Source organism: Dermacentor variabilis, chromosome 11 (genome assembly GCF_050947875.1).
Source record: "Dermacentor variabilis isolate Ectoservices chromosome 11, ASM5094787v1, whole genome shotgun sequence".
NCBI lineage: Eukaryota > Metazoa > Arthropoda > Arachnida > Ixodida > Ixodidae > Dermacentor > Dermacentor variabilis.
The window spans coordinates 42440671-42465367 of NC_134578.1; the positions used below are offsets into that span (position 1 = coordinate 42440671).

General features: G+C 43.1%; 1 protein-coding gene across 2 annotated transcripts in view; it reads right to left on the reverse strand.

The window, feature by feature from the left end:
• Window positions 1–796: 796 nt before the first annotated feature.
• LOC142563613 (uncharacterized) overlaps window positions 797–24697 on the reverse strand; it is a 38196-nt gene continuing 14295 nt past the window's right edge. For both annotated transcript variants that reach the window (XM_075674189.1, XM_075674188.1), the window contains exons 3-8: window positions 23185–23247; window positions 16052–16185; window positions 9866–9903; window positions 4490–4598; window positions 3836–3901; window positions 797–935 (exon numbers count right to left, since the gene is read on the reverse strand). In XM_075674189.1, coding sequence (XP_075530304.1) covers window positions 908–935; window positions 3836–3901; window positions 4490–4598; window positions 9866–9903; window positions 16052–16185; window positions 23185–23247 — 438 coding nt within the window. In that variant the 3' untranslated portion in view covers window positions 797–907. The remainder of the gene's footprint in view (window positions 936–3835; window positions 3902–4489; window positions 4599–9865; window positions 9904–16051; window positions 16186–23184; window positions 23248–24697) is intronic.

Here is a 24697-nt window from a genome sequence, read left to right on the forward strand (position 1 = left end):
AAATTGGAATGGGTTTACGTTATACGGGCCAGTATGGAATGTGTTTACATTGTTGCGCGCCCGTTGAACAAATGGTAATGTGCAGTCTGGCTACCGCTGACAACCAAAAGCTTAGTTACTGCCTCTACCTTCTCTTCGTTTTTTCCTGTTTATATCCCGCCTTCCCCAAGGAGCTGAGTCGTGCTCCCTCAAATGTTGCAGAAAATAGCGCATGTTTCTGTTCACAGTCACTCACACGCTCACTCATTGCGCGTTCGCTGCAAAACAACAATGAAGACAATTGTGCTAACCCTAACGCTACGCCCAGTCGGCGTTCAGATGGAGCCAAGAAAATGTTCAACGTACTGCTTTCGGCAAGGACGTTCTGCATTCGAGGACTAGATCTCCATTAGGTGTCTGTGTGCAGATTGCTTGGGTCCACGCGTCTGATGAGATTTGCCCTTGGGCACTCAGTGAAAATTTCCTGTTTCCCACTTCAAAGAAATGAATTCTTACTGACAATTATTATTCAGCTTTGGAATTACAGCATAACAACATGTGTCTTTGGTGACTCCACAACACCTGTGTAATGTTAATAATCGCAGCGTATTCGCCTAAAGGTGGGCGAAAAAGAAATGTCACAACGGCGCTTATATTGGTTAGAGCAGTTGAATAAACACACTGTCAGTTAGGCGAGTTACGCTCGAGTGACTTCCGGGTGTCTTTCCTAGTGCAAAAGAATGGTAAAGTGCCAGATGGGGGAGTAGAGATGTGAAGCAGTTGTTAAACAAAACAAAAAAAAGTCAGATTCCAGTGATTTCGTTCCTTATATATTTCTTTATTTGCTGTTTGGTGAAATATTTCTGAAGGTTAAAGATTAGGCTTTATCTAGCAAATATTTTCTCCACAGGGTCCAGTTACTGCGGGCTTACTTTTCTTGCTCATTCAAGCACTTCCTGCAACATAGAAGTAATAAGTCTCAAATCAGAGTTGCAAAATCTTTTATCACCTTTTACCCATTTTAAGTATTTCTGACAACTTCGGTATAGGTTGGAACATGCCCATTCACTAAGTGTTTCGAATTGATCGCTCATGGGAAGAAAAATAATTGATAAAATGAGTCTAATCTGGATGAGTAGCCTAATATTTCACGTGTAGCGTACTAAAAGTTGGTGCTCGTAAAATGCTGCAATACAATATCTATTGTGTCACTACGTCGGTACCGATATAAAATTCCCTTCAAAGCCAGATTTTGTTTGCCTCTTCTCGCGAATTTCCGGGCACTGCTGCGATTGTGTTGCCGCGCATGCTGAGCGTTTCTTGCAACACCAGCAGAAGGCGCTCGCATCCAAGCATCCCGGCTGGCTCCGCCGCGGGCCGAGATGCAGTTTTTGTGTGTGACATGCGCTGTATTTGCTTTCCTATGCGACAAAAATGCAGGCGGTGGGCTGCGGACGTAGTTTGCTGGGCTGTGATAGCTGAAACATTAGAGGCGTCCTTAGTCAGAAGAGAGCGCTTGGAGCTGGCGTCTCAACAGTATGCTGGCTACGTATGGAGATGGAGCACGTAAACACGCGGCAGCAAAATGACTCCAATGTGTGCACTCAACGTTGACGACAACCGCGCCGGAAAGAAGCCTCACCTGGAACAGGAGCGTCTCTGCGAAACAGCGAAATGTAGCGCAGACCGCAAATGTATGCATACAATGTATACATACAAATATGATAATCGAATTGCGTACAGCCCCATAACTCAAAGTTCAACAGTTCTGCTACGAAGTGATGCGCCATGTGAGGCAATGATAATACTCAGCCCTCTTAGAAATGATGACCAATGAAGCACAACGCCTCAAGCAAACACGTCTCCCTGTGTGTTCTCGGGAATACGCAAACAGCTGTGGTGCACGCAAGAAAACGTGTACCATCAATTAAACACTCTCATGTTGGACTAAACGCGGAAGGAACTGCACATTCGCCGCCAGCATCGCCGCTAATTATCGTCAATCAAAACACACAGCATACAAAGCTTCGCTTTCATCGGTTGCTACAGTGTGTGGGATCTGCCGATATATTTTGCGCACAAATGATTGCCGGTGATATCCGAGGATGTCGAAAGGTGTAATAAACGGAGCGAACATCTAGGGTTCCCTCTTTTGCAGGTAGTTGCGATTACCCTTTACAAATGTCTATCCTCTAGAACCATTGACGCCCACCGGTGTTGTGAACGTTTTTCGTGAATTTCTTGCATTTGCAAGGAAAGGAATCTGTCTCTTGATATGTCGTTAATCTGTGCACAAGGTAAAACATCTATCTTCTTCCGGCGCTACAGTAATGAGTGAGGCAAACCGAGAGCTCAGATATCTCATGATACGTGAATCCAACATTCCTTGTAACTCCTGTTTAAGCAATATTTTCCTTTCATTGCTGAACCCTTCTCATCCTAGACGCCTTCTTTGAATGGCGTTTCGATTCGAGTCTTTGGAGAGGAAGATGTGCCGACACACAAAAGTTCCAGAAATTTCCATGCAACATTGTCAGAACTTCTGCTTGTACTATCTTGTGGTTGAATGAGGTTGGAATGCTCGGTGGTGATAATGCCATTCCAAAGAATGTTCATCTTGAACAGAAAAATCCAGCCAGAGAGCGGACCACCTGTACTTCCATCAAACATTTCCAACTTCACTGTCTCTCGGCTTATTGCACGATCGGCAAGTATAATCAAAATGGGTTGCTCTTATTCTATCTGCTGCATTAGCGTTTGTATTGACCATGCTATCAGATTTATAGCGCCTCGCAGAGGCGGCCTTGCGTAACGATCTGTATTGCCTTGAACGTCACAATTATTTCAGATTTGCTTCCTTATACATTCAAGTTCTGCCAGTTCCCTGTTGATTTTCATTGTAATTCTTTCCGTGACGTCGCTGCGGTGCCTTGGCTTTCTTGGCGATGGTTTCGAGTAGGCCAGCTGTAGTCAGTTCATTCGTCGCCACAACGAAGTTCTCACATTCCAAACTATGGCCTTTGATACAATAAACAAATTCGTCTAAAGGCAGAATTTGCTAAACAGTCAATCAGTTTTCACTGTTAAGCCGTCTAAGCATTAGCTGATTCGTACAAGGTGTTTTTTTGGTCAGAAAGCTTATGCTAAAATATGGTTGAGCATAAATAGTTACACAAAGCACTGCACCATGTTTGAAAACGTGGCTATTGGCTCTTTTTCGTCATTCCCCAGTCTTACAAGCTGGGATTACATTTTGTGTAATAGACTAGGAGCCTATAAAATGATTCCAAATCTTGATACACCCAAGTTCAAAGGGATGTCGCACATTTATACTCAATACATAAAATTATATTTCAAAGTAGAAACAACAAAAAAATCAGACGTGTCTACTGCGTGCAATTCGTATTTCTATCGTAATTACGAGACAGCTTCACCACTAAAACCAAACAACGAGAAGAGGCTATTGATGTTCGTGAGACTGCCACAAAGTAAAATTTCTTTGCATATGTTTATTTTACCTGCATCCAAAACTATAATTAAGTTATGTAGTAGTTCTACTGATTTGCAGGTAGCACACGATCATGTCCTTCTGCGACGTTTTCACTCTAATTGTCGCGCTTTGTGCGGGCTTGCACCCATGTAAACTTCCACTTTCAGACGCGGCGTGCACTGTTCATAGCAGTATTGCATCCTTGTCACTAGCCACCTTCCTGTTTCTGTTATGGTAATTGACCATGTTCACAAGTACAGGCCCAAGAATATTTCATTATATGGTACTGCTACATAATCTTCTTTACCGTTTTTTTGTACCAAACAATATCGCGGTTAAATTTTGTAATGATCAGTTGTTACGTACCAAAAAGTCTGGTTCATTTTCTGGAAATCTTGAACGGAAAAACGTTGCGTGTTTCGACCAAGCAGCCTGGGCAATAGAATGAAATAAGTAAATATAAAACCAAGAAACAAAAGCCCAAAGAGCAAGGAAAGAAACCAGCACGTGACGCTTAAGCGACTCGTACGAAAAAAGAAAAAATGCATTTGTGGACACGCACTTACCGAGTTGCGTACAGCACAGTTAGAGTGCGACTCATACTAACAATTTCACACTTAGATAGCCAAAGATATTTACCGGAAACCTGGAATATTTCTCCATTGTGCATTAGTGTGCCGACATTTAGCTTTGTACTGCGGTATAAATAGATTGTTTTTCTAAGCTGAAAAGATGGCCTGCTTTGATATCCAGAAGTCCATAGCAGTACAACTCAAGAACTCAATAAATTTGCGTCTTTTTTAGTAAAAGACGAAAAATGTATTTGTACTTTAGGCAATAATTGTACACTACAGTTTTATAAAATGTTGATTGTTGGTTAAGCGGTTTTGGTGGCTCTTCTTTGCAATTGAGCAGAATTCGTCAAGCAGTAAAGCGCTCTAACAGAAAATAAGATAAACGCTCTTCTTGGAGCCTTGTAATCAGAAACGAAGCGTAAAACTGCTAAATAAATTTACTCACATGAATATGGTCTCTTTTAAAGCAGTCTGGTAAAATTCAGGCCCGAGAAGTGACTGCAGAACCGTCGCAGTAACACTCGTCGTGCAAAATGTATTTGGCGTGAAGACGTCTGAAACCAAACAGTTCTATTAATGCATTAAAAGAGCAGTTTTCTATAACCAGTCAACGTGTTCGTTTTATTTTGGAATTATGTTGAAAAACGCAAAACGCCAACGCCTGTATGGCTATGGCACTTGGTTAGAGTTGCCAGGTAGCATGATACATTATTGAGCTTTCGTTGCACATTAAAGAAAGACCGAATCCAGAGACACAAAAATCGTATGGATGCTACAGTTCGTGTGCATGTGGCGTTTAGGTTGTGAATATAATGTATGCATACTAAAGTATTGCTGTCTGCAAGGATTAACGAGGCATTTCTTCAATTTTCGCAGGAAGCCCTTTCCTGCTCTGTCCCTCTACCAGCTCCGCTGGGAATTTGAAGTGGCTGAGGACATCTGTGCACGGATTGCTGGGCCCGTGGTCACCATTACTGCCGCAGCACTGAATGACAGGCCTCAGGTACGTGTATCAAAAATTAACGTGCTATTTTCATTCGAAGAGCTTGACGCTGCATTGGTGACCTGTAGGAATTCTTCCTCACCAGGACCAGATGGCATCATGTACGCTGCCCTATGCCGCCTTGGACATGACGCACGTGGTGAGTTGCTCAAATACTACAATGAGTTTTCGGACAACGGCGTCGTTCCTAAACAATAGAAATCGAGCCGCTTGACTCCCATTCTGAAACCTGGATAGTCTCCGCTTGATCTACCATCCCATTGTCTCATTGCGCTTTCGAGCTGTGTCGGCAAAGTGATGGAAAGAGTGATTCTTACTCCCTTGGAATGGTACTTAGAGCGATTCAAGATCTCTCCGGACACCCTGACGGGCTTTCGTCAAGGTGGCTCGTCCATGGACAACATCACTGACATTGTAGCCTGGGTCCAAAATAAAAAAACCTCAAGCGCCCATCAGTGCTACTTTCTCTAGATGTGAAAGGAGCATACGACAACGTCACCTATGAGGCCATACTGAACTCATTTGAGACTGCGGGAGCTGGTGGCCGGAAATATCTATAGATTCGGGACTATTTCACTGAGAGGTGCTTTGTCTTACAGACCGAAGACTTAGGAACTTAGGAACATTAAAAAAACTTTATACCGTTTGTCTTTTCATTGATCTTATGGAAGTATTTGATTGTGTTAACCATGAGACTTCATTAGTAGAACTTCGTGATTACGTCATTGGTGGCGTTGCCTTAGATCTTTTAAAGATTACCTTTCCCACATAAAACAGTATATAAATATTGGTGATGCTATTTCTCCAACTACTACAGTGAAACAAGGAGTGCCTCAGGGGTCGGTTCCAGAGTCTTTGTTATTTATACTTCACAAAAACGATATATATGATATGCCTAACTCCCAAAGGTTAGTAATTTACGCGGATGATATCAATATATTTTTCTGCGCGTACAATGAGTGACCTTCAGAACATGAAAAACGACAACGTAATGCAGCTTGATAGTTGGCTTCATGCAAGTAAATTAGCGCTGAACCTAAAGAAATACACTAACTATGTCTTTTTCAAACGAACTAAGAAAACATGTGACAGTGAACGCACGCTGACATTCCAGGACCCCGTCATAGCACGCGTAAAATGTCACAAATTTTTAGGTGTGAGGTTTGAAGAAAGTATGTCGAGGAATGCGCACCTAAAGAAATTAACCTCAAAACTAAGCAGAACAGTTGGTTTATTATTCAACTTGTCAGATTTAATTCTTCTGCAGCTAAAGAAAGCGATATATTATGCTCACTTCTACTCCCTTTTATTCTAGTGCACACTAGTTTGGCGTACTACAACGACTACGAATTATAACAAACTGGAGGTATTGCACAAGAAAGTGCTGATGATTCTTGGGAATTATCCCGTTGAACCCGAAGATGTACCAACTAATCATTTGATTAATAAACACAATTTGCTCAAAGCGAGTAAAATATAGGTCTATAAACTCATGCTACACATACATAAACATAACCTGAAACACTCAGCATGCACAACGCCAGCTCCTTATCCACTGCGTAACGAACATATAACAGCAACACAAACACGGAAAAATTACGGAACGGCTGGCCTCGCTTATCTAATACCCGCACTAATAAGGCGAAGGAATTCGCAAATATATTTCAGCATGAACTCTATAAATTCAAGTCGCAAATAAGATGTATTTTGTTGAATGATTGAAGAACCCTTTAACAAAAGTACATATATATTTTTTCATAGTTCTATGTTTTTAGTGTATGTTCGTAGTTGCCATATATGTATTTGATTTTAACTTTCATTGTATCTTATTTTTACTGTTTCGAAATACCCTGTGATGTAAAGTCTTTCACATCGTTCTTTTGTAAATGTATCACTTTGCCTGCTGTCTGTAAGGTTCCCAGGTCACCTCAATTTGTCTATGACAACTTTTTTGCCTGAAAACATCCAACGTTGCGTTGGAAATAAACTGAAATGAACTGAACTACACATTACATCTCCCGTGGTGTGCCGCAGGGTGGAATGTTGAGCCCCATATTCTTCAACATTGTCCTGGTAAGACTATCGAAGTACTCACCGCCTACAGTTCATGTCTCAATAAACACCGACGACATTTGCATCTGGGGCTCTGTGGTGACAGGAGCTAGGATTATGCGAGCGGCAACCATGACGGCGTCTTATGTCCCAGAACAAGGCCTAAGTGCTTCTACTTAAAAGTGCGCATTGGATGTCTTCACGCACAAACAAATGTTATTATGTCCTGTCTCGATCAACGGTCAAGCTGTGTCCTATGTTAAGACGCATCGCATACTGGGTGTCATCACTGACCGTAGCCTCTCGAGGAGCCCTTACTGCGTATATCTGAACAAGTTAGTTGCCATTGCGCAGATGTTCGAATTTCTATGCGGGATAAACTGAGCTGCCTCAGTCCAATCTATTCCTGAGCTGTACCGGGTATTGTTTCTCGGACTCCTACGTTACATTCTACCAGTTTTGTCAGCCACATGTAAGACGAAATTCACGCTTTGGAGAGCATACAAGGCCAAGTCCAACGCACGTGTTTAGGATTTTCTTCAGCACAACTCAACAGCCACAACAATTTCCATCGCGGAAACCTTATGATTCCGACGTACGTAGCTGTCGACTCTCTCAGAGTGCTCATTCTCTATCTCTCAAGAATCGCCGACCATCATTTCACGTTCCTGAGTAAGAAGAGTCCTCAAACCATCTTTGGAGAGTGGTTAACATTCGCCAAGAGTGCATACTGTCATCTAAACACGGGCGGCGAAGTCGTCAAGTCCCTGTGGTGCCTGCGACAGCCTGAAGTGAATTTTGCTATTACTGAAATTATAAAGAAGGCCAATCATACATCACCTGCTCTGAAGCAACTGACGATCCTATTACTGCTTCACACGTATCATGACCGCATACATATATATACCGACGGTTAGACCTCCCCTGTCAGGTCAACTGTTGCATTCACCGTTCCAAACAAAAAGATTACAGTGAGATTTAAATTGTCGCACATCACTACACCTTATTCTGCAGAACTTGCAGCTTTCCATGCCGCAATGATGTATGTCACCGAAGAGGCGACAGAGAAACGGGTCGTATTTCTTGACTCTAAGGTAGCTCTTCACAGTATCAAGTCTGCATTACGTCCCAGAACTTACGAGCAGATGATATCTGAAATCAGGGAACTGCACCACCATGCTCTGGAAAGAGGGTGCAACATTATCTGTCAATAGATTCCAGCTCACTGTGATCATCGTGGGCAACAACCTTGCTGACAAGGCTGCCCAATCTGTCCACGAAAACACCCAGACGCGTCCAACACTTTTGGCAAGGTCGGACGCTACCCACAAACTTCGCCTTCTTGCATTAAGAAGCAGCAAGATCTTTTGAGTTCAAGTGCCTTCAATTGCCGACAGCATAATGTGGACCACACGCTATGGCTAAAACTGCCAGCTATCATTTCCTGCAGCGAAACTACCTTGCTTTGCCGCTTGTCGTTGTGAGGGGCATTCACGAACACCTACTCTTATTGTAAAGAAATGGCCGAGAGCCCGCTGTACGAGTACTGTGGGTACGAGGAAACCATCGAGCACATATTGTCTACCTACCCTCGCTACGATGTACAATGCCTCTGTCTGCGGGCAACTTTATACCGACTGGATACACGTGCTCTCCGAGACAAATATACTCGGAACGTGGACACACTCGTCACTGGCACGAAAAGCGATTTGTGCACAAGTAGAATACTTGAAGTGCACCGGCTTAAGAATCCGTTTATAGTGTCCCTGTGAATCCTCCCACACGCAATCAGTGATTATTCGCTCCCTATTTTCCGCTTTCTCTTCCTCTTTCCCCCACCCACAGTGTAGGATAGCGAACCGGGTGCTCGTCTGGTTGCCCTCCCTGCCTTTCCTTTCCACGCTCTTTCTTTCTCCCGTGATGCGTTCAAGATTTATAATTCCTTCTACTTGATGAGGAATTCTCCACAGAAAACATATCACTCATTACTGATAGCAATCTTTAAATGCATGTGTAGCAGGAGCTTTGAAAGCGTTCGAATATATACTAAGAAATATATGCCTTCGCTATTCAAATCGTGAACCAAATCAGAACGAGTGCGATGCATTTCTTGACCCTATACTTTCCTTCGCTGAATATGGGACCTGCTATTAGTAAAGAACGCCCTTTGGGGAGTGTGTGTTTTGGTTTTGTAGTAGTTAAGGGGCACCGATAATTACGTTTTCAAATAAGTCGCAACACATCAATTAGTGCAAGTAAAATTGAGGAATAATCTTCTTGAAGGCATTTATTTCAAATTCTGACAGCCTTTTCTACTACAATAGACGATATGCGAAACTCGCAGGTGCGCTTCACCTAATCACTCCTTTGGCGTAACCAAGATGGCGCACCTCGAGCTAGAATGGTAATTGAAGTGTCAACATGCGAGATGGTGATATCATTCCTGCATCTGTCCATTTCACGCACTATCCAAGCTTTCAAAACACGTGTGTCAGCTTTAATACAACTACTAACGGGAACATGGTCATATTGGTTATGTCAAGCTAGCTGTCTGGAAAAGCGGTGTGCTTACAGACTTTCCCATATTATCTATTGCTAGACCACTGGCTTGACGACAATTCAATCACGCAAGAAACAAAATTTTTTAGAATAATACGTAGACAAAACTAAATACACGATGCAGCACTGTATTGAGTAATATGTATCCTCAACGATGCATATAAAACATTATGAAACACTGATCTCAAATCACGTAAATCAACATACAATCCGCACGGTATGTTCCATTCTCCGCTATACTTGCCCTGAAATAAATAAGAGAAAACATATATAGTGTTGTACATTTTCAATCGACTTGGGCAAAATATTTTGCAGGAAGGTCTGCATTACGTCGTATTGTATTAGTAGGGAAACACTCCACTTTTTCTAGCTTAGGCTCTGAATCAGCCTCAGCTTCTCCTTAAGTGGTACAAGAAACACAACGATAAATCTGTACGTAAATAAACGTGGCCCTGTTAAGAACCCGTAACCTCATTACGTCATCGCGCAGCTGCTCCTCGGCAAAGGCCCAAGACAGGTCAGTCTAGGCGTAGACGAATTATATAACGAAGCAGTACGCTACATCATGCGCATATAATGCAATAACGCAAGCAACACAAAATACCATCCGATCCCAAAAGTGCATGGACACTTTTGGTGAGTTTTATTGCAATAGCGTTTATATGGACACTCTAGGTGTATCCCTGCCGTCGCCGTCGGCGCTGCCGTGAGGTTTCGTATGAGTCATAGCGTGTGAGGGTGAGTCGGCGAACGCGTTTTAATCTCGCGTGCGCTAGCGAGGAACGCGGCCCGAATTCGTGCCCTCTGCTGTGGAGCGCGAGGCAAGGGGGGTCAGGCGAGAGACGAGGGGGTTCTTCTCTGGCGACAGCCACGTTTTCTCGCTGTCCTCCTCGCATGGCGCTCCGTACAGAGTGGAGACAACCGCGGCGTCTCCTACAGCATCTCCTACGGCGTTGGCCCCATGAATCTCGGACGCCGTAGCAGACGCCTTTGGCGGACCCCGTAGGTACGCGTTTCCGGCGCTCGTGTGTCATGAAAGCAATCAGCGACGCGGCAAAAGTTCGCGACCGCGGGAGCCTCATCTTCAAAGTGATCTGCGATGTTTGCCGAGTGCGCGTATTGCCGGTAGCTTTGTATGGGCTGTGCTTTCGAGCTTTCGTTCACGTTGAACAGACACATGCGCGGAGGTACATTGGCTCGCGGCTGCTGCCACGATTCTCTTTTTCAGCTTTTTAACAAATATTTTCCGCTGTCATCGAATGAGATGTGTTCGTGTTTATCTGTGCGCGCGTGACACCTTGCTGTTTAATTTAATCAAAACAGGTTGACGGGCTTGTTGATTTGAACCCATCATGAATGGGTGAGCGCGACTGAACAAGAAGATACAAAGAATCAGAAACGCAAGAACAGCGCTGTATCTGTGTGTATTCTTCTTTCTACGTCCTCGTTGAGTCACGCTCACACATTCTGTCATCGTTAATTTTGTTAGTAAACCAGTATACCGCCGATAAAACTACTATCCCCACTTCATACAACCAATCACTAATTTGCTATTGCTATCGGTGCTTCGCCTTTCGTGCGGAGGTGGGAATTTTTTGTGATACCAAACAAAAATTTGTAGAAAAATACACAAAACACGCATGTTGTTGAAGCAGCACCTTCAGAACCATAGAATGGCTTGAAATGTTTGATATTATTCCTGTGACACGGTATTGCTGCCCTTCCACTCTTCCGATTGAATGCCCAAATTCAGGTAACGAATGTGGTAGTCGTACAAAGGGAGGCTGTAGTAGATATGAGTCCTCCAGCGAAGGATTTAAAGAACAAATTTATATTTGCTTTATGTCATGAGGTTTTATTTGGTTACGTTCCACATAGAATAAAGCTTGACTATACCATGGTTTGTAGGGCAATAAATAAAATAGACATAGAAACGCTAGAAATTAGTTTTAATTGAAGAAAATATACTCTGACCCCGATTGAGAGATCCAGAAACACAGTGTGAGTGAACCTAACATCAATTTCAGCCATATTGATCCAAAGAAACATTAACAAAACACGTTAAGAAATGTATCGCCCATGTATTCTAAACAATTCGCTCTTTTACGCATTATGCAAATAGTTACCGACAGCAAAAGTGGACTCAAGTGAGAGGGTCTCACCCGACTATTTCGAATACTGATTGTGCGCGTTCTTAAGTACAATGCACCGTATCTCACTCTCTACAAAGTAGAGGTGCTCGATTGGCTAATACGAAATGCATATAACGCCGAAACGGCCACTCTTCACCTTGAGGACACAAGGACATCCACACAATGAACAAGCGATTTTGGAAACACAGTTGGCAGGCCAGAATTAAAAGCTACAATGCACGAAAAAGCGGCATGACGTCTCTAAATGCTCTCATTCGGTACGGGCGACCGACTTGCCGACAAAAGTCCGGACACGGGTATAGCATATCAAAGAGGGCTCATTTATCATCACAAGCATGCATATTAGCAGTCTGGGTATTGATGACGTTTCCCATTTCTTTGAGACTTGAAATAAACTATAATTCGCATTCTAGAAGACACAGGCCTCGGATCCTCGTTTGCAGGGACAAATATTGTTTCGGATGGAACTAAGTATTTATTTTTCTACAGAGCGAGTTAGCACATGAACAGATGATGTAGCATTACAGTGGATCCAGCCGATTTACGCCAGGCGTTGTGGCACCTTATCAAAACATACTATTTCGACGCACAATTTGGACTACATGCGGAGCGAGGTTTGGATTAGGCGGGTAGTTTCTGCGCAACTTAAGGTCACGCATTTATTTCATCGTATACTGATTTTATTTTTGCGCATTGGTTATCGAAATTAAGGTCATCACTTTATTGCAATTTTCGTTTCTGCACTGCACTGCTAGCAAGGTATACTAAATTAAAAGCACTAAATTAAGCGGAGATAGAACGTCCTATGGTGTAGCCAAAACGATCAAAATATTAAGACAGCATGATGACGAGAACATGACGGTGACGTCGTGATGGCGACTATATGAAGACGGCAAAAGGCATGGCATGTTGGCGAGGGAATTTCGACCCAGGCGGTGACATGTGGATGACATGGTTAGAATGACGCTGACAGAATTAACAGTATTCAGGAAAAAAAGGGTGGCTGTATACGGCTACGAAAAGCAAACTTGTCGGCGTTAATGAAGATGCAGCACACCTGAATTCACTATACAGCCAGATACCAAAATGTGTGTATTCTGCCCACATAAATAAATCTGCCAGCAGAAATTCACCATTATGTTCACGAATTTTACAAACGGGATGAGTCAAGCTTAGTAGCGCTTCATGCAGAAAGGCAAAATTAAAATACTAGCTTGCCAACGGACCAAGTTTTGCATTGCCATTGTTCAAAGTGAGCACGTTGTTACCGCAAGTGAGTACATCAATAAGTTCTCAAATGAGGCATGTTACACTCAAAATGAGAGGCTTCACATATACTCAACATAATGTTTCGTGCTGCAACAGCACGCGCTGCTACAGCATCTGATAGCACTCTTGAACATGGTTAAGCAGCTCACAAAGCATAAGGTATTTTTGGTATGGCAATATTGGAAAAAATACTACTGCCCGTGCACTCCGTGCAGATGGTAAACAAGGAAAGCTGAAATGTGTAGCTCCAGGGTTTATCGCGGGGTAATGCTGACACTTTATTAAGCGCTTTTTGAAATATTTGTTTCGTCTTTGTCTTTCTTAATAAGGTTACGCACACGTTTGGATTGGGCTTTTCACATTGTTTTTTTGAAATGCTGCACATGGGGCTTCACACAATCACTATGATGAAGGGGAGGAATCAACGGTTGAATGTGTTAATGGAGCGGATTCATCAAAGTATTTCAGAATTATGTTACACATTTGTGTTTCATAATGCGCTAATCATAGTGTTTATGACACGTTTAGGCACTGTAATTACCATTTGATACACCGGTACCGCACATTTATTTTAAAGCTGGCGGCACATTTATGAACCCACTTCGAAATCGGAGACTGCTGCGCGCGGGCTCTGCTGCGAGAGAGAAATGATCTCACTATCGGCGTAGCCAATGGCGCGCCACACCTTTGCTGAGAGAATAATTGTGTCATCATCAAATTTTCATAACGCCGTCCCCATCTGTATCTCTTCCCTGCAATGACACGTAGATAAATGTTTGTTTTACATGTGCAAGCGTATCTATGCCTACCGAACGGGAAATTTGTCGGCGTGGCACGTAGCACCAATGCAATGGTTCATACCCCAGCAATAGGGTTTCTATGGTCGGGCCACGAGCGTTTCCTCGGGGCATATGCAACTTCGCTGTAAAATTAAATTGGTGCAACGTTTTCAAACATTTCTCATCACGAGTTTTGAGGAATCCAATAGGCAAAGTCACCCGCCCCCTCTTCCCCCAAAGATATCTAGCGCCTAACGTATGAATGCGATCGTGAATTACCTATATCATACGCCAGACAGCGCTGTATTCGCGAAGACACCAGCAAAGTGGCTGTGTACCCTCGTGTGCATCGTTTTATTTTGTGGTAGCGTCCCACGGTGGTAAGAAACGACAGCCACGAAAGCAAGAATAGAGGGTTACAATTTGAAACCACTGTTACGGAGTGATATGCATGGAAGCGACTGCGCAACCCGTGTGAAAACCAAGCAGACGACTTCTGCGCGGTATAAACACCGTGCACTTTTACATAGGCTAATATAATCGCTTTGCACCGAGCAGTTTACAATTACGCCATAAAGACCTATTTCACACGATATAGCATTATTAGTGGGAGTGTTAGAATATTGCCTATATTTGATATTACACTTGCCATCGAGAACGAATTTGTGAAATTGGGCAATATAATGGCTGAATAATTTTTGAAGGTAAAAGTATAAATGTAAAATTGGTCCTTGATGAACGCTTCCTTAACCAAATGCTAGAAACCGTTATGCACTGGTTATCCTCAGTGTTTCCGAGGATCCTGACGCAACTACACGCGACACAAACATATTTTTGTGGGAATCCGAGGCATGGTGTGGGTAATGTGCTGAATAGTGTTACAATTTCTAGATTAAATTGGGTTTTGATATTAATTCGGACATTTGTTTTCTACCTCTTTTCAGGTGCAACTGATGCGAATCGCAAGAGTGTCCCCTAACCTGAAACAACTCACAGTAGTACCTATTCCACGCCCTGTGAATGGTAAGGTGGTTATAATTGATGTGCGTAGTATTTGTTGCATACAAGTGGGTCAAATGCGGCAATCTAGATACGCTTACGCATGCTTATTTGTTGCCTGCAGAGAACATGGTGAGCGGAATTTGTTTGCTCCAGCTAGAGTACGTGTCACGCGTGATACGGAGGCAGTGAAGGTGGTTTCATGAGTGATATGCAAACTTTGTATGAGTAAATTACAATCAATCAGAATTACAGAGGCAACTGCGTGTAAAAAAGAAAGTGGATGGAGCTCTACACGCGAATAAAAAAAGTATTCACACTTCCACATTTCTTTTTCTATATAACTCTACCGGCATTTTAAGTACCAAGCATGGCTTGTGTGCCTGACGGCGAGTATTAGTAGCGGGTTGGTGAGCAGAGTGCTCGGTAGATTCTACTCTTGCAAACTTGAGCTGCTGATTTATCCGTAGGGTTCTTTTCCTTTCTTTATTTGTTCTCACAAAGAACTGTGGCCAGATTCAAAAACAAAACACGCGTCTGCAAGCTTAACTTGCGTGCGCAGTCATGAGGATTCATTCTTATTAAAATGCTTCCAAAATACTTTGTCTTTCAAATTATATAATTCTAAAATTTTCTCTAAGATATTCCACATTTAGGTAGAGTTAAATACACATCAAGCACTGTAATGTGTTGTCGCCCTTGTTAAATGGTCCAGCCACGAAATATACTCACGTACTGTCACTGCCCAATGATCCTGTAGCATTTATGTTGATTTTCATGCATGTTTTATTGAACTACTTTCGCATTTTCTTAACAGTTGAGTGAAGCCTAACACAAATCAAGGAAAATTAGGCACTGAAGCCGTAAAATTACACGTGTTTAGTTTTGAGAAAGGGACACTGCAATCACAAGTTTTTTCTGTGAAATAAAATGCAGTGGAGATGAAGACTGGGTGATTATGCCACGAACTTATAGGCTTGCGAAGTTGTAAAATGTTTCTTTTTTTTTCTTGCCGAAAAAGCAATCACGAGCAAATATCTGTTATGGTATATTTACCAACGCACCTCTCCGAATTTGGAGGGTTTCAAGATGTTATATCTGTCCACTGCTTTATAGTAAACAGATCTTTGGCATAACCCTGTCTGTGAAATGAGTAGTATACAGTGCGATAAAAAGGAAAGTTTTGTACTTACGAAGTAAAATAGTAAAACATAGTTTCACGTGACGGCTTCTGTGCATCCGCGAAATTTTTCAGATTTTCCAGTGTCGCATTGCCATTTATTTGTCTCCACCTACGCGTCGTGTCATTGACCGTCAGATTGTTCATCTGTAAAACAACATGCAAGGAACATGTATGTTGGATGCACCTAATAAGGAATTTTCACGCGTCACGCCCGTGATGCCTAAGGTCAGGTGATGGTGTCACAGATTCTACAACGTAGGTGACAGCGGAGGTCCGGTCTATGACGCGGTAGGGGCCATGATAGCGTGCAAGGAGTTTAGTTGAAAGGAAAGGGCTGTGAGGCGGGACCCACAACCAAACAAGGGAACCAGTCGGGGAAAGTGGTGTGAGCCCGCCACTGTCACGCCACAGCTTTTGACGACCTTGAGCCGTGGTCGTAAGTGTTCGCGCGAGCTGTCTACAGTCCTCGGCGTATTTCGCAGCTTCAGACATAGACGTTCACTCGGAAGCGTCCAGTCGGTATGGTTGTGGTGTGTCCAAAGTACACGAGGGCTCTCGTCCATACAGCAGAAAAAAGGGCGAAATGCTAGTGGTAGCTTGTGGCACCGTATTATAGGCACACCTGACGAACGGCAAAACAGTGTCCCAGTTACTGTACGAGGCGACGTACATAGTCAACACGTCACCGAGTGTGTGGTTGAACCTCTCGGTCGAGCCGTTCGTTTGCGGGTGCTAGGCTGTAGACTTGCGGTGAACGATGCTGCATGCAGCGAGAAGGGTTTGGATTACTTCGGTCAAAAAGACACGTCCCCTGTCGCTGAGAAGTATGCCTGGTGCGCCATGTCGAAGCACAAAGTTCCGCAAGATGAAAAAGCAACTTCGCACGCAGAGGCCGCCGGGAGTGCGGCAGCCTCGGCGTTGCGCGTCAAGTGGTCGACACCTACAATTATCCATTGGTTACTCGAGGAGCTGCAGGGAAGTGGCCCGTATGGGTCCATGCCGACGCGATCGAAGGGCCGAGCTGGGCAGGGCAACGGCTGTAGCTCACCAGGAGGGCGCTCTGAAATTTTGCGCCGTTGGCATGGCGTGCAAGCGCGTACGTACTGGCGCACGAAGTGATACATGCCGTGCCAGTAGAAACGCTGCCTTAACCGAGTATACGTCTTCAAAATGCCGGCGTGACCATTATGAGGAGCAGCATGAAAATAAGCGCATATGTCAGAGCACATGTGTCGTGGTATTACAAGGAGCCATTTGTGACCATCAGGCAAATAATTTATGCACTAAAGGACACTGTCGCGTAGAGCAAAGTGAGTGGCTTGGCGACGAAGCGTTCGAGAAGAGGGTGTGGCGGATGGGTCGTGGAGGAAATTCAGCATAGCTGAAAGCAGGGGATCCTTACGCTGCTCGTCCGGCATATCAGCGATGTTGTAGGCTGACACTACACTACACTACACTACACAAGGAAAATGTATGTTTCGTTTATCTGATAAGGAATCTTCTCGTATTATGTGTTGAGTTTGAAAGCACGAATGGCCTTATGAATTTGTCGCTCCGGAATTCATGTTTACGTCGGCACTTTAGACCAACGGCGCATTAGAAGAAAACGCGGGGGGGGGGGGGGCACTGCGAAGTGGGCTGCTCTGTTTTGCAGAGCTATTTTCTTTGCTTTAGGAAAGCAGCGCTCTGCAAGACCACCACACCTGCAGCATAACAGACCGCATCGCGAATGACGAAGATGACTGCGTCCGAAGAGGCACGCGTAAAAGGTTACATGGGTACTTCCGGCCCCTTCTTTCGGAGTATACCCCCGGCTGAGTCCTTTAAGCCACCCAGGAGAATGCCGGCTCCAGCTGAACCACCGCGGCCTCAGATATTTGGTGGGCCTTCTTATTTTCTTTGGGACGTGGTATTAGTTCTTATATTTTTCGCCAGCCTCTTCTTTCACGCAGCTCTTATTGATGGGGGCACTCCATTCAGTGAGCTTTCCTGATTGAACACAAAAGTTTATTATGAAAAATACATAAGGAACCCATATTTCAACAGTCAAACATTTTAAGGGCCATGGCCGAATAAAAGTGTCAGTGAAGTTCTTATCGGTCTTATAAATGTTTACAAAGAAATGAAATTAGGCGACTTTATCAAAACAGCACATGTGGGTAAAAATTTGATTAAATTGACAATAACATAGACTATAACCCAAACTATTATAAGAATGTGATAGTTATAATATAATTAAAGGAAAATACGTACGTTTTCAAAGGCAACATAAGACTGTTTGAGAGCAACATTTTAAATGAAGATGTTTACTAGTACTAAATTAGCACTAAAAGAGGAAAGCTTGTTTCCCGAAATCTGTAGCGATATTTTCACAAGAAAACTGTATTCACTATCGAAGCTTTTAATTGCTTATCAGTTAATCGATCAACAGAATAAGAATCAATTGAATCCAAAACGTCGGTGAATATGTACAGCAGACCTATCCAATTTAATTCGTACGACTGGTAGTACGCCTAAGCATTCGAAGTAATAAGGGCTGAGATTCTGATAGAGGTGATGCAAAAGCTACAATTTCCAAGCCACTATTTGGGTACCTAATGAGCAAGGCTAACGCACATGAAAAGTTGTTTCAGAGCAACAGGACAATAAGTGTGGTGTGTATGAATATGCATAGTAAAGTGAGACATTTGCACCAGTGCTACATTTGTCGTGATTTACTGTTCTTATGCCAGGAACATCTTTCCTAATAACAATAAGTTAGAGTGAAACACATATATTGAATTTCGCTTTACTTAATAACTTTCTTAGAAGAATGGTATATCAGAAGGTCAGAAGTTAGTGAATAGTGGTCTCTTTTGTGTACTTGCACACATATGATATTTAGGGGTATGTGCGCGTCAAGGATTTGGAATACCGCGCTTTACGTAGAGCCAGGGCGTTTACCAATCGTCGAAAACCGATCCCTGCGACGCAATTTAAGAAATATTTAGACCCATTGTTGTTGTTGCCTACTGAGTTAAAGTATAACTTATGCAAAACGGGCACATCGTAATTTTAAAGGCGAAACTGTTTTTTGCGAAGATTACCGCTTTTCGTCACAGTGCCTTTCCGAAAGGGCCAACCAGTCGCAAAGAAGCACGTGCGTAGTACACACCTCCAGAATCTTTACAGTACCAACAGATGGCGCGTGGCGTCACATTGCGCAGTGGCGCCGGCCGTGTGGTGGAGACCAAACAAGAAAAGAACCAGAAAGCTCCGATTCGCGCATTGGCGGCTGCGTGGTAGTGAGGAAGTAAATGCTTCTTGCGGACAGAATGTATCCGAATTGCACTACGTACGTAAGCGCATGCTGCCTCCGAAACCATAATGTGTTGAGGAAGTCCGTCGTACTAGCTAGTTGTCGCCAACTCTTCTTAACAACAATATAAGTATAGTTTGCCTTCGCCCGCGCTTGCGTGCATGTGTATGTTTATATTTACTTTTGTACTCTTTATGCACTTACACAACGCTTCGCTGCATGTAAATTCCAACTCGTTGCAACTTGTTGCATTTGCTGCAAATTCTTTGGTAATATTTTTGCATACCGCCCATGCTAATGCTATACAGAACTGCGTTGGTGATAAAGATGGTGAGTGGTAAACCGTGCGAAATATCCTTCTGCGATGTTGGTTAGGGCACAAAGTTATCTACATCGCACCATATGCGTTCAGGTATAAAAAATTAATAAGATGTGTTAGGCTTTTCTACATAGAGATGGTAGTAGGCATGTGGCAACAGCACCACCATTTGTTCGGTGACAGTGTTCTCTAACGTAGTCGCGAAAAGAATAGTTTTTCGCCGTAAGTGGAGATCGAAGTTTTGGTTAAGCAAAAGATTGATTATGATGATCTTTGTTACTTAATAAAATATTACGATGGAAATGCTTTTCTGTACCTCACGCACTAACATGAATGATATACGAAAGTGCACTGGAGCTTATTTGGCGATAAAGTTTGATCTTGAAAAATATTATGTGATACAAGCATGAAGTTGTGGCGAGAAATCTGAGCACCAGCTCTCACTTGTAATTAAAAATAAAACATACCGTCGGCATTCCAATTACATTTAATTACCCAGTTTATATAGGTAAAAACACCCATTTCAGATATTCAAATGCGTAGCCATTTCTATGACCCCCAACGAGAAAACCCGTCCATCAATGTGCCACGCCAGACGAATCGATAAAAAGAAATTATAGCATGAAACAAAATAACTTGGAAACAAAAAATTAAATATCACGCAGATACTTCTCTTGAAGTTGTATAAGTACGCGTAAGCATTGTGCCACTTTCTCATCTTCAATAAAGCAAGGTGTCATTGTCAAATCTATGAAATTTGATCCGACCAATATAAGCAAGAGCGCTGCGGTGACATGAACTGCTGTGGACGGCAGTACAATGTCAATTCATGACGCAAGGAAACTATTGCAAGTGGCGGCGCCAGGTGTGCTTATGTCGTTTGGATCGTTATAAGCCATTATCGCTCTTTGCTGCCTTACGCATGCGTGTTGAACCATTATCAACAGTAATCAAGCGTACTGCGGCAGCGGCTCCGTATGGCACCACCGCGTGGACCCTATCTTGAAAGGGATCTGTGATGTGGCCAGGATGCGCCGAGTGCTGATAGCATTTTGTGCACTCCGCTCTCGCGGCTTTCGTCGTGCGTGAAGGATGGACGGACGGGTTTCTTCGTTGCGTAGGCTGATAAATGCTCTCGAATTTAAAATGCCGGCTGTCGTGGGTTTCGAGCTTGCTACCCCACGCTCATAAGCTGAGTGTCTTACACACAGGGCTGAACACCCGCGCTAGCAGAAAGGGTATTTATGAGAACCACTTGGATGTGTTTTACCGGCGATACAAAAAAAATATGATAGGAAACCAGTTTATATAAAGGCTTTGTTGAAAGTTTCAGTGCTGGTGCAATATAGAATAACAGCCACCTCTAGGACTACATGTATGGTCGACTTTGAGCTTTGAATACATCAGAAAAATTTTATTTGTCCGAAATTTATTGCCAAACTCGACATTTCCACGACACGTTTCAATGGTAGTGGGATGCGCCTTTTCTTGGGGCGTTCCTTCACCAAACGAAATACCACCCATTTCTGAAGGTTCATGCGCTTCACATAATGAAACACCGACAGATACGTAGTGAATCAGTTGATAAGGGTGATAAGGAGTGATGCAGGGTTATAGGGGTCTTGTGTTTGATAATGGTTTTACCCGTATACATAAGGTACTAAAGAATGATACGAGCTTATAGGGGTCGGGGAATTTCTAATAAGGTTAATAACCACCGATTAGTGTAAATAGCACCGGTTCAATTCTAGAGGATTGATAAGAACCGATTACACATGATAAGGGTCGGATCATATTCGAAACAGTTGATAAGGGCAGAAAGGGGTTGATAAACATCGTATCGATTGGATGGGTTTGATACGACCGATAAGGCTTGCTAAGGCTTGAATCGAGATAGATAACGTTGATAGCAACCAATTAGGGTAGAGAGGAATTATATCTATTCGGATAAATTGATAACGACTGATAAGGGTTGATATGCGTTTATACTAGTCGGAGCTGTGCCTTAACATTGATAATGACGCCGGGCTGCGGGGAGAGGAGCAAGTGGCACAGTGCTTACGAACTCAAGAGAAACTTCTGCGTGAACCTCATTTTCGACAGCTACTTATGTTGTTATATGTGCCAAATGTATTTAGATATATGTTGCTTTGTCCACGCGGGCACAGAAACTTCGCTTTGCTGTTGTGCGGCGCCCTTCCCTAGGATTGGGGCGAAGGTGTGATTTCTCCTGAAAGTGGAACCGGACAACCTTTTTCAGCGTCATGCATAGTAGCACGGTGTTTATTGTCTACGTCTCCTAGGTGGATGTGATTAGAAAGCTTATAAAGAAGATATGAATTATTTGGTCGCAGTCTTCGCCTTTAGCACATGGCTTCGTGTTACATCCACTAATTTTAGTATTTCGAAACGACCGTTTGTGACTGAAGTGCCAAGTTTGAGGTTTTCAAGCGTTAGATCTTCAGATTGTGCTATGTGATTTACTGTTTTGAAAGTGTTGATAACCGTTAACAACTCCCCTCGTTTTATAAAGACAAGAACACTCGCCCGTTTCTTCTACTTGATGAACAAGAAGGAAACATTTATTTCTTTGTTTTCCGTAACAAATATGACATTAACTAATTTTAAAAACGACGGCTCGTGACTGAAATGCCGATGTTGAGGCTTTGAAGGTTTAGATCATGAAATCGTGCTAGTCAAGCTTTTACTGTTTGGAAATTGTGATAGGCGTTAACAACTCTCTAACTAATTTTAGCACTTTAAAACGACGGTTCGTGACTGAAATGCCGATTTTGAGGCTTTCAAGGTTAAGACCATGAAATCGTGCTATGCAACCTTTTACTGTTTGGAAGTTGTGATAGCCGTTAACAACTCTCCTCCTTTTGTTAAGACAAGAACACTCGCCCATTTCTTCTACTTCATGAACAAGAAGCAAGTTTCCTAGTTCTTTGGTTTTGGTAACAACTATGCGATTAAATAATTTTAGCACTTCGAAACGACGGCTCGTGACAGAAATGCCAATTTTGAGGCTTTCAAGGTTTAGATAATGAAATTGTGCTATGTGATGTTTTACTGCTTTGAAGTCGTGATAGCCGTACCCAACTCCCCTGCTTTTATTTCAAATGGGCGTTCCAAAAATGACTATTTTCCTTTCAAGTGAAGCAGCCGTTGGAGTCATGCTGCGCAGATCGTCTGAATACTGAATGACGAACAAAGAAAAAAATGTGCAGTTTATATACATATATATATATATATTATATATATATATATACATACATACATATGTATATGTATATCTGTGTGTGTGTGTGTGTGTATTGGCACATAGAGAAAATTACGCCCACTCACCCAAAAAAGCAATTCACAACAGTTTCACTCTGCCTTACGATGTTTGTTCAAGATACGTATTCTGCTAAGGTAAACACCGAATGTTGGAATATTGTGCAGTTTTCTAATAATTGTCATGCTATTTTTCTCTCTTTCTGTATTATTTTCTGGCTATTTTCCAGTCTTACTTGCCACTTACCAAACCAGCCTTTTCTACAGTAAAGTTTAACATGACTTGTCTGCCGTTTAAGATCTGTCGAATCTGTAAGAAATCAGGCAAGAAATTGGTTACATCAAAAAACCAAGAGTTTTTCAACTACTATTAACATTAGACATTCGCATGAGAACTTTGCAATATGGAAGTTCGCAAAAATAGCGAGCAATTCACCTATCCACCAAAATGCCTGATGTCAGCTCGATATTCTTTCTTACAGTCTCCGAACATCAGTAAACAAGACTATTTTTTAATTTATGGGGTTTTACGTGCCAAAACCTTTTCTGATTATGAGGCATGCCGTAATGGGGGACTCCGGAAATTTTGACCACCTGTGGTTTTTAACGTGCACCTAAATCTAAGTACAAGGGGTGTTTTCGCATTTCGCCCCCATCGAAATGCAGCCGCCGTGGCAGGAATTCAATCCCGCGACCTCGTTCTCAGCACCCCAACACCATAGCCACTGAGCAACCACGGCGGGTTAAACAAGACTAGTACTGAAGAGCTTCATTGCCAACGGCAGCGGAGCGTCTAAGCGGTTTAGCTTCGCATATTGCTACACATTTCTCGGCACAGAATGGCCATATCAGTTTCTTACAATATATAGTGAATAATAATGTACGAGAACGAATCAGAAATTTCGTTGCCCCTCTATTTCTAGCCAAATTACGTCTGTAAATGCGAAGTTAACATATACATTCCCAGCTGTGGACCTTTCTTGCACCGGGCGGCCATATATGCCGGCAGCTCCAAGGCATGGCACTGCTGTCAGTTGTTGAAGGTGGTGCTTGTGCTCCAGACGTACTCGGCGTACGAATAACGAAGTGCCATTCGTTTTTTATGGAGCAAGGGAAGAACGCCCATCGAAATACACATGGAAATGCAGTCCACATATGGGCGGCTCGCTCTGAGAACTGTGAGGTGGTTGTGTTGCGAGTTCGGAAAAGGCCGTGACAACTCGCATGACAAAACGTTAGGGGGGCCACGCGCTTCGCTGACTAACGACATTTACTCTGTTGATGCAATCGTGAAAGGGGATCGGTGTCTCCACCTCAAGGACATTTCTCGGGAGCTTGATATTTAGTATGGGAGGGTTTGCGACTTCACTCACGGGTCCTTAGGCTACTGGATGGTTTCATTTCGGTGGGTACCTAAGCAGTTGGATGGCATGAAAGCCAGCGAATGATTGCTTCACTGAATCTTTTGCAACGGTATGCCGAGAAAGGTGAAAATTTACTGCACCTTACTGTTACTGGTGAGAAAACGTGTACACTGGATTTCACGCAGGAATCAAATCAGCAGGGCATGATCTGAAAATATCCGGGTTCACCTTCCACACACAAAAAAAAAACTCCGTTCAGTGCCATATGTTCGGAAAGTGATGGTAGCGGTCGTTTGGTATCGCCGAGGAACGCTCTTGGTGGGTTTCATGCCAGAGGTGCAGCCATCAATGCCTACAGTTATTGTTCCACAGAGTCACGTCTGCTGGCTGCCATCG